This window comes from Bombyx mandarina, chromosome 10 (genome assembly GCF_030267445.1).
Source record: "Bombyx mandarina strain Sakado chromosome 10, ASM3026744v2".
NCBI lineage: Eukaryota > Metazoa > Arthropoda > Insecta > Lepidoptera > Bombycidae > Bombyx > Bombyx mandarina.
In genome coordinates, this window is record NC_143217.1 from 15653551 (window position 1) to 15669689 (window position 16139).

General features: G+C 34.7%; 1 protein-coding gene across 1 annotated transcript; it reads left to right on the forward strand.

Annotated features, from left to right (window-relative positions):
• Positions 1 to 271: 271 nt before the first annotated feature.
• LOC114241994 (CD63 antigen) lies at positions 272 to 14465 on the forward strand. The gene is made up of 4 exons (XM_089730474.1): positions 272 to 359; positions 578 to 664; positions 2930 to 3121; positions 14073 to 14465. The coding sequence occupies exons 2-4, from the start codon at positions 599 to 601 to the stop codon at positions 14448 to 14450; spliced, it is 636 nt and encodes a 211-aa protein (XP_089586600.1). The 5' UTR covers positions 272 to 359; positions 578 to 598; the 3' UTR covers positions 14451 to 14465.
• Positions 14466 to 16139: the final 1674 nt, after the last annotated feature.

A 16139-nucleotide genomic window follows, 5' to 3' on the forward strand; every position in this document is an offset into this window, starting at 1 on the left:
AAAACTGTTTTCTCTCTGTATGAAAAGGTCTTATCGATTAGAATGCTGAACACAATCAAACGTTCTTTAATATTTCATAAGTACTACCGGGAATTTCAGCGATTCTAAACGATAAGATTTTTTCATAAAGAGAGTTAATTATAAAAAATATTAAAATTACTAAAAAAGCCACCTGGTGGGGGGTAGGGAGACTAATAGTCGACAGCAGCGACGCCTGCTGTCCTGGGCTCTAACTAAAGCAAAAATAAAAATGAGAGTTGCGCATCTATCTCAAATATATTAAGTGTATAATCTATGGCTCGGTGTGCTTTGTTGGCGCTGGTGTGAATCATTTTATTCCGTAGTAATACAATTTGGCGGTGAGTAAATCTACTAAATTTTAGCAAAAAAAATATCAAAGTACTTTCAATTTGTTAGCTCATTAATATAATCGACAAACACGGGTGCAGTTTTCTTATTGCGTGTCATTAAGTTTCTGCGCTCGAATCAACAACGCAAAATCGATGTTTGTTGTTTACCTTGCCAATTTTTTTTCTTATTGCGGCGAAAGGGAATTCTATCGTTGTTATTATTTCAGGTAATATTTAATTGAATAACAATGGCTCTCGAAGGTGGAATGTCCTGTGTAAAGTACCTCATGTTTTGCTTCAATCTTCTGTTTGCCGTAAGTACTTAATTGACAATTTTTTCGCATGAATTTACGAATAAACCACAGTATGTGTAAGTATACATACTATGTTTTAAAACTTTCCAGACTGGAAGTGATTCATTCTGACGATTGCACCATTATTAATACCTTCACTTTGTGATCTTTCCATTAATATTGATTCAATTGAATTAAGTAATTTCCTTAATTAGGAAAAGACGACTTTTAACGTCTATTAAATAAAAAAAAGAACAATTGTTTTCGGATTTCGCGAAACGTAGACAGTCGCATAATTAAATCGACTTTTACGGCTTAACGTAGCGTTTAATATTTTATTACCGACGTTTTCGAATATTTTCAAGTTTTCATGGTCACATACTACTAAGTACATTTGAAAGAAACTTATTTTTTTTTTAGAAAATAAATAGTAGCACAATATTCAAATTTGAGTAAGAAAAATGTAGAGTATACTAAAAAATGTAACAATCGCATCATTAAACCGTAAAAGTATTTTTATTGCAAAAAAAAACATAATGTAGCTTAAAAAAAATTAAATGTGTGATTTGAATTATTTCCAAAAACAATATCTACTGTTTTTAATCCTTTTTTTGCTTGTTAGTCAAGGCTTAATATTAGAAAGGACTAGACAGATATTTTCATTGGCAAGTAGAGAGTTTCTCTAATAATAAGAAACAGATTTTGATCCTGGAAAGTTTTATGGAGGCATTTTTGTTATTGCCGAAGTAGGCAGATGAGTGTACGGCTCACCCGAGAGTGAGTCATTAGGGTCGCCCATGGACTTCAGTAATGCCAGGGGCAGAACCAAGCTGCTGCCTACTGTGCCTAAATTTATAACATTAATCTACATACAAGTTAAAATACTAGAAAGAGTTTAATTTGAACATAAAATGTGAATGGAGGAGACGTAATGAAATTGTAGTAATATCATTTTAATTATGATTATCAAAATCATAAAAAAATGTTTTATTTTCAGTTTAACTTAAAACTTGCAAAAAACCCTTAATATGTACTTTTTTGTGAATAGTTTTCATACAGATCTATAAAAAAATAAGTCAAATCTTTTCAATAATAGCTAACACCAACTTAAATCTATAGATATTATTTTGTAATTACTCCAAAAAAGCTGACATGTGACTTATCAAGTTTTAGTTTACAGACACATTGAAAATACAAATTTAAAACCAAAATCATCACAATAATATTAAACTCTGCATTAAAAAGAGTTTTATAGTTTATTTCTTACTTGCATTTAAAACACCTTATTACATAACATTCTTATTTTAACCAGTCAAGTGTAAGAATTTTTAAATGAGACCTCTAAACACTTAAAGATAAAACAACCAATTAAGGCCACAACTTTACATAAATTTCATAAAAAAGATAACCATCACTGAGTTTAAGTAATTATATGCATATTACATTTGCATTGCAAATGCAATTGCAATCACACTGGTATGGATTCATTTCAAAACTCTCATTTCAACATCAAAAGATTTGCTGCAGAAAAAATCAGAGGTAACAGAAGACTGGTATATTGGTTACTAGCGACCCGCCCTCGCTTCACTTCGGAAACATTAAAACACACATGAAACCAAAAAAAAAAAGAATTTTTTTTTAAAAAAAGTAGCCTATGTTCATCAGGGACAATGTCGGCTTCTAATGGTAAAAGAATTTTTTAAATCGGTTCAGTAGTTTCGGAGCCTATTCGAAACAAACAAACAAACAAATCTTTCCTCTTTATAATATTAGTATAGATTTATAATATTAGTATAGAAGAACTACCCATATTTAGGTAAATAGTGTTGAATAATTTTAGATATTTACACCTTACCACCACAGAACTGTGGTAGCTGTGACCTGCAGCAGTGACCATGCAGCAGTTTTTGAAAATGGTATTCTTCTTATCGGAAGGCTAACCCTTTTGGTTTAGGAACTTAAATATATTTTTTTAATATATATTTAATACAGTGTTGATATTGTCATTCCATAATACGTGTAATATATTCCTTCAGTAAAAGCATAGACATTAAGCCTATTTCTGCATCGAAACAATCTAGTGTTCAGGTGTTAAGAATGGGATAGTTCTCATGCAGTACAATTGCGACTTTAACCCAGTGTTCATTATCATTATCACCTTTTTATTGTATATATGGGCTCGGATAACTCATTATCTAATTAATAAGAAATCAACTAAAAGCCAACCTCAAGCCTGCTCCGGTTTAACGTATCTGAATGTATTCACTTTGAATATTTTTGTTACAGATTACGGGATTGATCATCCTGATAGTTGGCATCAGGGCTGAAATAAACTCGTATCCTTACATGAACTTCACCGATGAGAACTTCTACAAGTTCGCTCCGATCGTTCTCATCATTGTCGGCATTATTGTTTTCATTGTCGCGTTCTTCGGCTGCTGTGGCGCTGTCAAAGAGAACCACTGCATGATAATAACGGTGAGTTTTTATATAATACAAACCCTTCTAGAATTGGTCGTCTCAATAGACGTGGCGAACATAGAACAGCCTTCTGCTCATAGTCCGCCAGCAAGCTCCAACCTCAACAACTTGCAGAGTAATAGAGAGTAACCTAATACTTTTTGTTCATATTTGGAAGAAATCGCTCACATCTAAAGAAACATATATCATATACTAAATGATCCAAATTTCTTGAACATTCTATAGAATAGTTGCGTCATAACATTTCGTCGAAGTAATTATAAATAGCAATGAAAGGTACTTTAATACTCCAGAGGTTAGATGCTTAATTCGCTGGTGATAAAATGTTCTTGTGAAGTGATACTCCGTCGATGGCTTGCCATAAAGCAGTCAGTCAGACGTTTCGATTCCAAGGGTGGAAGTATTTTATACCTAGTCACGTATGTAGTAGCCTCGAGGTTTCGACCTGGTTTCGCCTAACTTAGTTTACTGGTGGTAAGACCTCTTGTGAGTCCGCACAGGTAGGTACCACCACGTGTAGGTGAGGCAGCCGTTGTAACTCTACTGAGACCGTCCAAGTTAAAACGGCTGCCCCACCCTTCAAACCGAAACGCATTACTGCTTCACGGCAGAAATAGGCAAGGTGATGGTACATACCTGTGCGAACTCACAAGCGGTCCTACCACCAGTAAGTACGCAAATTATAATTTTGCGGGTTTGATTTTTATTACACGATGTTATTCCTTCACCGTGGAAGTCAATCGTGAACATTCGTTGAGTACGTATTTCATTAGAAAAATTGGTATCTACCCGCCTGGGATTCGAACTCCGGTGTATCGCTCAACGCGAATGCACCAGACGTCTTATCCTTTGGGCCACGACGACCTATAAGCAATAAAAAAAAAACCGAAGCTCAGCCTGAGAGACTTTTCTAACATCTGCCCGAGAAAGAGGACTGCTTCGCTGAAACTACCACCGAATCGGACCTTAACCTAAAATCATATTTAGTTTCGTTCAGACGAAGCAATGTAATGGATCACCATCTTAATGTTTTAGAGTGCACGATGTCTGGTACAAACCATGTACGTATATAAAGTAAACAAGCTCATTATTGTTTCTCCAAAGATTATAGTAGAGGTCAATAAAAATGAACTGCGTGTACGTACATTGATATGCGAACCGCACGTTTGCTTATTATGAAAAGTAATTGAATAATTGAATATGCAATTTCGAAAAGGGCACATCTCTGAAATTGTAAAATGTTCAGGAAATGAAAAAAAACTATTAACTTTTGAGAAATATTTTAGTGTTAATTATCAATTGAAAATTACTGTAATTATTATAAAATGGGTGTAGGTAAGCCTCAAAACTACATGTACTTTACAGTAGTAGATGCTAAATTATTTTCTTCCAAGGTCTTTAAGTAAATCAAAAGTCGATGTGTGTATGTTCCCTATAAACTTCGGAACAGCCGAAGTACCAATAGAAAAAAATCGATAAATCGTCTCGAGTTTGTTAGCGTTCACTGGACAATGAGCTTTATCTAAGGGTGAGAGAGCTCAGGCTTACTTTGATTCATTGGTTACCGAAGCCCACAAACAATAACGTCAATGCCGTAATCCACAATGAAGCTAGACGTCAAAATCAATTAATTGTAGAAAAACTATCCACTCTTCAAACACCCTACGAATGGTTCGCGGCCTAAACAACATTACGACAATACCAAAACCTTTAGAAAGCGAATCTAGACCGATTCCCATTCACGAAACGGACGGAGACTAATAAAGCAGAAAGGATATGACCATTAAAACTCCGAGATCGTGTCAAAGGCCATCAGGTTGACTTCATCACGACAATTGGATGCACGATCACTCGAGTGGTCATTTGGTCGGTGTTAATTTTGCGTTTGTCTTATGCAGTCTGTACTCTGTTAGGTTTTAGCGTGCACTTGACTTATACATGTGCGCTTGATTCTTAAAAACAATGATAATAATGATATAGTTGGCATAAAACTGCCTACAATCATTCCGACTTTTACACCAACTTTATCTGACCTCTCGCCGGTGATAAATGATTACCCGAGGACATATACGTAACCACGTAAATTCGAATATTAGACGGAAGACTCAATATTACGCTTTTATTAGCTTCATACATATATTAGTATGTAACGGAATCTTTGAACATGATTTTGACCCCCATCAAAACGTCGGATTAACACGAAATTTTAACCGGTATGATTCGTTATCCTTACTATGATAATAAGGATTAGCGATTTTTTTGTTTTTTCTGAGACCCGGAGTGTCTGCGTCAAGACCAAGAAGGGAAACTACCAGGCGCGCCGATCACCTATTTCTCGGATAAGTTACCGACTGATTCAGATGAAATTTTTGAAAAATTGAACAAAAGCATAAATTGAAATTCAACAAAAACAAAATAATAATAGTTACAAAATAAATAAAAAATACGCTTATTTTGTTTTAATTAAAGTAATGGTAGTTCCATCCTTTAAATGAGAACTCATGTTTACTTCGTTTGCAGAAATAGGCAAAAAAACGATACTTATCTGCGAAAATTCCCAATACGCGACGCCCCTAATAAAGCGAGTCATTGATTTATTTAAAACTTTATTAACAGATTTATCGCGTCGCAAAAGCTTAATATAAGGCAACCTGTGCTATTATGGGCGGGCAGCCTTTCTTAAAAATATATAGGCTTTTACCCGTCCACCCTGGTCGAAAGGAAATGTTTTCCTATGCCGTTACTAATTAGAACGCTAAGTTTTAGAATAGTGTTCAATGAGGGAGGAATAAAAATACTACAATCTCATCAATAAACGTGGCTTCAAATTCGGTCGAAAAAGACAATGCACCATATATGCTATTGCGATTTAACCTTGTCGCGACAATCATTTCAACCGTAACTTTTTTTTACCGAACAACATGGAAGTAAATTAGTCCGTATTCAAATATCATTGTTTGAATCGTGATAAGGAAAGCCGTTGAAGTGTAAACGAAATTAAGATGCAATGTCCGCGTTCATTCGACACATTAATGTCAGTGGGTGGACCGTGTGGCGAGATGATGAAACAATGACGTCAGAAAGACGTTTAGTAGATATTCGGGATGACGTCAGTGTTCATTGAATTATTTACAGGGGATTTTTTCCGTACTTGTGCACTACCTGTGGTCGCTTGAAAATACATTTTTACATTAAACCATGTAACCTAGTTATTCAGGAAATTAACAACTCGATCAGTTGAATAGTATACGCGATTTTAAATATTTTATTTCTTTTATTGCTTATGTTAATGTTTAGATGATTGTTGGACGAGCTCACGGAACGAACGAACACGTGGTGTTAAATGGTTACCGGAGCCCATAGACATCTACAAAGTAAAACTGAAACGCACTATGCTTCATGGCCGAAATAGACAGACTGATTGTACCTACACGTGCGGACACTCACAAGAGGTCCTACCACCAGTAATTACGCAAATTATAATTTTGCGGGTTTGATTTTTATTACACGATGTTATTCCTTCACCGTGGAAGCTAATCGTGAACATTTGTTAAGTACGTATTTAATTAGAAAAATTGGTACCCGCTGGCGGGATTCGAACACCGGTGCATCGCTACATACGAATGTACCGGACGTCTTATCCGGCCACGACGACTTTTTTGAAGTCTAGTATGAAAACAGCAGCTCCGTAGTGCATCCCGTGGCGAATATGCATCATGCATCATGCTAATTCAGATCGCCAACTATGAGTAACTCACAAGCACTGTTTATTTTTGAATCAAATTAAGTAGTGTTAGTAATTAGCGCAGATAGATAGTACAATTATGATAAATTTTACGCCACGAATCCATCGGGAATTTTGTGAGGCGTGTGTTGTGTTAAGATCAGTCGTATCTAATATCACGTTAAAATCTGGTTGGCAATATTTATGAAACCGGTATAATGTACATGTATGTATTCATCTCATTACGAAGTGGTGAATATAAAAATATTGCAAATTTACCCCACGAGGTCTCTCTCAATGTAACATTTAGACGTGGTTAAGCTCAAGGCCTTTTGTTTGCTCGCAATAATTTAACATTGCGAAAAGTCGTCACTACACCAGTGGAAAAAACCAATTAATGATCACGTGTTTCGAGCCAATAGATAAAATTTTATAATTTATTTTTATGCTTTAGCGAGCATCAAATAATAAATGTACCTCTAGATCAGTACAAAGCTAAAGGGGAAAAAAACGATTTGCTATAAGGAGCCTTTTTGAAATACAACACACACATAATTTGCAATATGATGATGATGATTCTTGTCCACCTGATGGTTGTCTGGAAGAGATCGCTCTTAGCGATAAGACGGCCAATTGTACTTTTTTTTGTTTTTTTTTAATGTATCGCACTATTTATTTGTTTTTTGGTGTACAATAAAGAATACTCTCTCTCTCTCTCTATGATGTTTCAATCAGAGCTTACGGTAACGATGGCTTGAACTAGAAAAAACGGGTCTTCGTGATCAAGGACTGACCGAAATTCTATTCGTGCTGTTGCCATGTGGAGTACAAATTCAAGCCCACGAGCTTACGTCACTCACATAGTCTCTATATAATTAATTAAAAATACAAATTTTGTATTATATTAATTAATTAAATAAACCCTGGGAATTTTATTGTACTAAATTACGCCCTGACCAAGGAATGAGTTTTTTGTAGTCAATAAATAGACTTAGTGGATTTTGTTTTATTTGTCGAATGTACTATCACGTTGCTTAATATAAAATTTAAAATTTTGTTTTACCAATATTTATAAAAAACTTGGCGAAGTAAGTCTCGTGTTTTTATACTATGCATACCACCTCTCTATTGTTAGATAAACACGCTTTCAACAGCTTTGTCCCACATATTTGGCTGTGCTATTTGTGATATTCTTAATTCATTCCGTATTCATGCTTTCTAAACTTGTCAGCGTCAAGTGGATACTAATCAAAAGCGCTGATAATAATATGATATTAATACTTGAAGCTAAAAGCTTGTACCCCTTTTTACGAAAATTGCGCGGACGGAGGAGTATGAAATTTCCCACACTTATAGAGAATATAGAGAAGGAGTGCAGAATATATTTTTTTTTAATTATGCATAAAAAGTACCTTGAATCAATAAAAGACCATTACACACACTACCACGTATGTGTGACACACACACGCAAGCATACTATTTGTTTATTGTCAAACTTTTCTTATTGTTTATAGTCTGTGGTCAAATTGAGAATAGAATAAATATTGTTTGTTTTTAACATTATTTGTCTAAAGTGTAGTCTTGGCGAAATCTTTGATTAAAGAACTATAATAGTCTTTGACAATAGAACTATAATATTCTACAAACTTATAATTTCAATTAATTATTATCGAATTTCGACTACCGGGGGACCACTAGTAATATGAAGAAGTCTACGGTGTAACTTGTCCCTTAAATTCCAACTCAGTTTTCTCCACACGAAGCGGTAGATCTCAGTTAAATGCCATTCAAACGAAGAACGGATATGACAGATTATAATTTTAATTAAGCGTCGACCGGTGTAATTCCATGTTTCCTGTCCGTGATTACTCCAATTCGAAACGTCAACCTTAACACTGACTGATGCATATCACACACGTTCGTGTATTTTTTCGCGGGCAATACCAAATCGTATGATAATTGTACGCTTTAAATATATAAAAATAGATAAAACCCTGGTGATTCAGACGTTGATAATATTTAATATATCCATTTATAGGTCAAAGACATATAAAAGACAAGATAAAAAAAGTATAATGTAAATAAGCTTATCTTGTGAGTAATATAACATTATAAGTTTGTTTACCTCTACGGGCCGTGGGATGTTTTAAAAACATTTCTTCTTAATTAAAAATTTCTCGGAATTTTCTATATATAATCAGGGGGGTCAAGATTCGCTGTGTGTTCGAGAAATACTACTAACTACATTAAATACATTGAAACTCTTCGAATGATTCAGATGGTTCATGTGTTTGTCGTGGTGAATGAGTTATGTAATATTGTTACGCTTAGATATTGTAAATGAACGTTATTTTAAAAGGGCTACTCTGTAGTAGACAAATTAATCTGTAATATCGTCTAACTAAGATCTTGTTTTGATTGTTATTGAAACGATACAATATTGTTTAGTCTAGGATCGCCTTTATCAAAGGACAGCATGTAAAATGGTAAACAGTATCAACAGATAAAAACATTCAGTGTGCTTAGTGCGAGTTTTTTAACGTTCTCGATAACGTAAAAGTTAGCTCATATTAAAGGAGACGGAAAATCGTGGGCCAAAAATGTAATAACTTGGAATGTAGTCTAAAAAATTTGTCATATTTTTTTATATAAGAATATAAAAAATCACCTCAATCCTTTTTCTGGGACCGGAGAAAAATGAGAAAGTTAGTTTTTGTCGGTTTAGCGGTGTGATCGCTTTAATTAATCGATTACAGGATTATAAAAAGAAAAACATTGCACTAGGTAATTAATGCAAAGTAATTAAATGAGCGATTTATACTTGTTGTATACTAGTGCGGTATACGCCAGATTTAATTGCGATTATATACATAAATGAAGAAAAAGTCTATTATTACTTAACAAAGTAATATGATTATCGATTTCAAATCGATTAAAATTGATTGTATTTTTGATGACAGCTTTGACAGTAAGCTGACATGACGTTTGTTCATAGATTATACAATTATTTTTTGGCGCTTGTTGGTTTTTTCTGCTCTACTCGTTTTGTATCTTCGACGCATTTTGAGTGTGTATCTATCGGGCTGTTTTTATATTTTCAACGATCACTGCTTTATTATTACGGATTCCAACTCTGCCAGCCTTGTACGACAATTGCTTCTACACTGGACACCGAAGATCGCTCACACGTTTGACTTGAAATTGTTGCATTGGATACTGTTGAAATTATGGATCGCTGTGTGAATTGTGGGATAGCAATTCCATATTCCATACCTGATATATATCATTGATATTCATTCAATATGACATTTAAAGGATTATCCAATGGATATAATAAACATTTACTTATGCTTAAATAAGTTATTATTCAGCTCTTTTAAAGAGATTGTAACATAACCTAACTTTTACTAAATCTTTATTAACTCGGCTCTCAGATTGAGAAAACTTTTATAATTTCCAGCAAGGTACTGATAAATCTGAATCCATTAATTCATATTAGTTTCATCACGTTACATTCGGGCCCAAAAATGTATGTAATCGTTTCAGTCTCCTTTGTATGTAATATGATCGTTTGCGTACGTTTGCCGCTAGGGGCGCTGTTCCAACTGCATACAAAATTGGCCTAACTTTTACGCTATCGAGAACCTTAAGTAACTCGCACTAAGCAAACAGAACGTAACTAACGGTTTGTCCTGTAGTTGTGAGAATTATTTATATTGAGTTAATTAAAATGAGACAAACAGAACACGAATAATGAACCAGCCCTGACGGCGACATGTGTTTGGGCACACACGCGTGCCGCGTGATTTGCGAGCGATGCGTAATGATTTTATTTTTGTTAGATAGAAATGTTCTTCACGCGCACACACACATTCACACTTAAACATCAAGATAACGTAAAAACAACACGTTTCTCTTTAAAACTATCTGCACCAACTGTTGTATGAATTCGTTTTGTTGACCTCTTTATCCTTTCGGTGACAATCGTCTGTAAAGAGTTTTATTATTGTGTGAACACGAATAGGTTTTCGTCTTTGCAACTCCCATAATTTGGCTTCGATGGCGCCTCAAATAAAGTTTATTTAAGTATTATTTTTCTAAAAACCCGTAAACTCCATCAGTGAAGCCACTGCAGCTATGTTTACCCCAAAACTTTTAATTATATTATATATGTTCTCAGTCGACATCAATCAATTGTTTTATTAAATTTTTAATTAAAATAGCGTAATGATGTGGAACTTCAAACAGCGATATGCTGGGGAATGCCCAGCTGAACTCAAACGATAAAATAAATATAAATCTCGATTGAAACAATTCGATACATTGTACAATAGATGTATAGGCTTACATTGCGTACGTTGAATAGCGTAAAATATATGGAACTTTGTTCAATTGGCTTATTCGATGGCATTAAGAGATCGTGAGCTTTGCAAAAAAACTGTGATGTCATTATCATCAGACTAAAATTAGGCGGCATCTAATCGAAAAGTAGAGACCCGATTTATGCATACACAGACCTAGTGATATGGGATTTATGAACTTAAAAATCATAGATGTGAGCAATAATCATCAGTAAAAACGTACTATAAGATACATTTTAGGTTATGCTTGATTATGATTGTCGTAGTTGGTCTTGGTGGTCTTTGTTTTTTGTTTTGCGTGTGGTACCAACAGTTGGGCGCAATAATACCACCAGTAAATGCCGGTGGGCCATTGCATTATTATACGCTGGTATAATACTCAGAAAATTTAACGGCTCCGTCCGGTCCGTTAAAGAATTGACCCTTAGCCACAATTTTTTTATTGCTTAGATGGGTGGACGACCTCACAGCCCACTTGGTCTTAAATTGTTGCTGGAGTCCATAGACATCTACAACGTAAATGCGCCACCCACCTTGAGGTATAAGTTCTAAGGTCTCAGTATAGTTACAACGGCTGCCCCACCCTTCAAACCGAAACGCATTACTGCTTCATGACAGAAATAGGCGGGATGGTGGTACCTACCAGTGCGGACTCTCAAGAGGTTCTACCACCGATTTTGCGACATCCGCGAAACTAGATACGGTGGTACCCACATAGCCCAGATTAAGTACTAGGTAAATTATCATTTTAATAGTATTAGTGTAGCGTCCACTAATGCATTCGGGAGTCGACTTTAAAGCAAACATTGGTAACATCAATTCGCTTTTAGCTCTCAGCGTGAAGCCTAAGAGTATAATGCATAGTACTTACCCGATTAGAGCATTACGCTTTTAGTGACGACGACACTAGCTTCGATTTCTGTTGTGTATATTTTTATAGTACCATGCAAAAATATATTATGAACTAGCGACCCGCCCTCGCTTCGCTTCGGAAACATTAAATTAGACGCCGCGGGGCAAAGCTAGTCTAAAAAAAATTTACTCCTTATACCATCAGCTACCTATCAGTGAAAGTCTCGTCAAAATCGGTCCAGCCGTTCCAGAGATTAGCCGGAACAAACAGACAGACAGAAATTGTAAAAACTGTTATTTTGGTGTATGTACCGTATATATATTCATATGCGTATAGTAAAAAGCGGTCATTTCAATATTACAAACAGACACTCCAATTTTATTTATATGTATAGATTAACCTAGACTCGGGTCTATAAAATGGGGGGAATAGCGTCCATTTTGTAAATCGGAGCGAAGTGATTCATCGCACCCGCCGCTTGGGAGTTCAATGTTGACAAATAAAGTAAATTTGAACAGAAAAATATAATAATAATATTTGTTTACAACATTATCGTATTGATTCAATTAAGATTCCTTTGAACTAGTTTAGATTTGGTCTGTTATTTATGTCCTTTTGCCTATTTCGTTTAAAAAATGCTTTATTCATTAATGAAACAAGAATACACAAATACTTCTCGGTTGATATACCTATATTAGATCAAATATATCTTTGATAGATATGCCCATTTTGTACAAATTACTACGCATATCTCACTATCGGCCGAGTTAGTCCGATGAAATGGGGTTGGAATGTGGAAACGAAAAGACTGCATGAACATCGTAGATATATATCGTAGATATATACCTACCTAAATAAACAAAAATTGTTAATGTTTTTCTCTGTACGCTAAATGAGTAATTAATTGTTATTGTAATTTTTGTGGCCAAGCCATTGAGGAAAATGAGTGATTGATTGAAAAGGAAATGTTTTATGTTTTTTCATTACAAATTCAACCATGATGACCTAATTCGAAAATTAAATCTATACTATAAATCTACAGTGGTTTTTACGGATGTTCCGTTATAACTACTGAACCATGCATCCGACTTGAAACTTGGTATCCGTGTAGAAAATACATGCACTTAATGGATAGGTAGGAATAAGTAGGATAGGTAGATAGATAATATTTATATAAGTGTTGGACTCCCTAATAATAATGACAATAAATAATAATGTTAATTTTAAATGCCCAGCAAAGCGGGCGAGTACGGCTAGTTCTTTAATAAGATAGCAGAAAATAATGTACTATTTAAAAATCAATAATACATCTTTTTAGTGGTTAGTAAGCTTATCATACCACTAGAGTTCGATTCCCGATCGAAACATCTAATGTATATTAAAGCTATTTCATATTCGGAGTCTGGAGGCACTGTGTTCTTGAATCCTTAATCCTTTTCCGGTACTTAAGAAAAAACTTAGCTTGGATAAGTTAAGTTTATTTTCTATTATAACATACATCCTGAAAGTCCGTGACGTTTCCGTGGACATATTTCTCCCATTAGAAGTCATCCATAAATTACGTCACACGTTGATGGGGAAGGGGTATCACCGAAATGTGACAAGGGGCATGGGGGGGTCAATAGTTTTGTGACGTAACATGTTAAAATTTGAAATATTAAAACGCGAAGCTTAGATGTGAATAAAAAACTAAAAAAATCTACGAACTTGAACCATAGTTTTTAATAATTTAGCATTCTCGCTATGAGATTATCTCTCATGCAACGTCATTTAACTTACAAGCATAAATTGGAAAAATCTGTGACATCACATCAGGAGGGGGGGGGGGTTATAAAAATGTGACAAGGCTGGGGGAGGGGTTCAAAAGTCCTAAAATTCGTGTGACGTAATTTATGGTTGGCCCCTTATCGACCGAGAATAATCTATACAATTCCTATGAGCTATGTTTCCAATAAGGAATTTCTGGACACAATAACATACCAACATCTAACGCTATTTGTTATTGCTTAGTTTTCAGTATTCCTCTTGATCATATTCGTGGCTGAACTGGCTGTGGGCATCGCTGGTTACATGAAGCATACGGACTTGGAAGATTCGGTTATGCGCAACCTGAACGCTTCCATTACTCAATATCCGGTAGACAAGAACGTCCAGAAGACCATTGATATCATACAAACAGACGTAAGTATCTATTTTCAGATCATCATCATTCTTTCCTATTACCCTCTGCTGGGGTGTAGGGCTCGAATCAAAATTTTCCATTTATATCGGTCTTGGGCAGTCTGTTCTAGCTCCTCCCACGTCATGCCCAAGACCCCTAGCTCCTGCTCCACCGAGCGACGCCAAGTTGTTCTGGGGCGGCCTCTCTTCCTTTTGCCAGACAGATAGGATTTTCAGATAGGAATACAAATTTTCCAAGCTACGGTTGTACTTTTAACATAACCAGTGGTCCCGCAGAAGTCGAAATTCGACTTTAATCAATTGAAATTTTATGTTTAAACATTATGGTTCTATTGTCAAATACTGTTGTACTTATATAATACTCGTATAATCACAGATTTCGTCAAAACTACACTATACATAAATAATAATAAAGACAAACAATATTCATCTATTCTCAATTTGACCATAGACTTTAAACACTAACAAAAGTTTGACAATTGACAATAAACAAAGAGTATATTATGTATTTATACGTGTTGTGTCAAATACATGGTAGTGTGTGTAATGTTTTCTTTGTTGATTTAATGTATCTTTTATGCATTAAAAAAAAAAAATAGCATTGTGCACTTCTTCTCTATATTCTCTATCAGTGTGGAAAATTTCATACTCTTCCGTTCGCGCAACTTTCGTAAAAAGGGATACAAAGTTTTTGCTTCACGTATTAATATATAGATATCCATATAGGTATCTATTCCCGCATTGATCAACTGCTCATACTATTTCAGCAGATAAATTGTCTTTAGATATGTTTCAAATCCTCGCATATCGTATTAACTGTCTCGAAGTGTCAATAAGTTGTTTGACCACGATTACATTATTATTTCTCATATTGTTGACATCAGTAGGCTTAGTGCGAGTTTCAAAAATCGAATCGAATGACTCGCATCGAGTGGACGCTCTTCACGGTGAAACGTGCGGAGCTCTGAGTGCGAGTTACTCGATTTGCAGGATGTTTATTCATCTTGAGAAGCAATATTTTTTTCTTTTATATTGGTAGCACGCAAGGTTTTTTTTAAGGCGTTTAATTGAAATGCCAAGCTTTCTAACGATAGTTATAATTAGTCGGGTAATGGGTAATGTACCTGTGCTTAGTGTGAGTTTTTTTTAATTACTCAGTCGATGTTAATTTTATGTTTAATTTGTGTGAGGTTGTTTCAGTGCCACCTAGTGGTAAGCTTATGAATCTCATTTTGTGGGAGAGAGAAGGTTTGTTTATGTTGCTGTCTTATGTATCGAATAGCTTTACCGAAGTGAGCCTCTCGATTAATGTATGTGCGAGTGCGAGTTACAAATTAATGGATTTTGAGAGTATTTCTTCACTTTCAAGCAAGTTAAGTAGTCACTAAAAATTTTGCCGTGAAACCAATACAATATCAAGATTTTTTTCTTTCGTTTTTAATAATAATGTTGTTTTTTAAGGTTTTATCTATTCTAATGGTTTATACACATATATTTTTTCGGTTAGAAAATTTTATAGACGTCTAGCTAGTTGTAAATATATATAAATTCTTTGCTTTCTCATTTAATACTTATTAAACCATTGCTTTTTTTTAGAGTTGCTTGCTGAGAGAGAGTGAGATAGAGTATTATTTATTGTATACAAAATGAATAAATATTGCGAAACAATATTAACAAAAAAAAAGAGTACAATTCTTGGTCTTATCGCTAAGAGTGATCTCTTCCAGACAACCATTAGATGGACAAGAATAATTTCGAAATGAATTGCACACTGTGTATAAAAAAAATACCTAGCTATTGAAATATATAAACACACCCATACACACACACATACATTTACATATTTAGACATACATACATACAGATATATATTTATAAATTATATAGAAATTTGAA

Excerpts from the sequence above, each read along its gene's own strand:
- LOC114241994 (XM_089730474.1), top strand. The coding sequence starts at position 599 with ATGGCTCTCGAAGGTGGAATGTCCTGTGTAAAGTACCTCATGTTTTGC. Across the intron at positions 665-2,929 it reads GCTTCAATCTTCTGTTTGCC|ATTACGGGATTGATCATCCT; the intron begins GTAAGTACTTAA and ends TTTTTGTTACAG. Across the intron at positions 3,122-14,072 it reads ACCACTGCATGATAATAACG|TTTTCAGTATTCCTCTTGAT; the intron begins GTGAGTTTTTAT and ends GTTATTGCTTAG.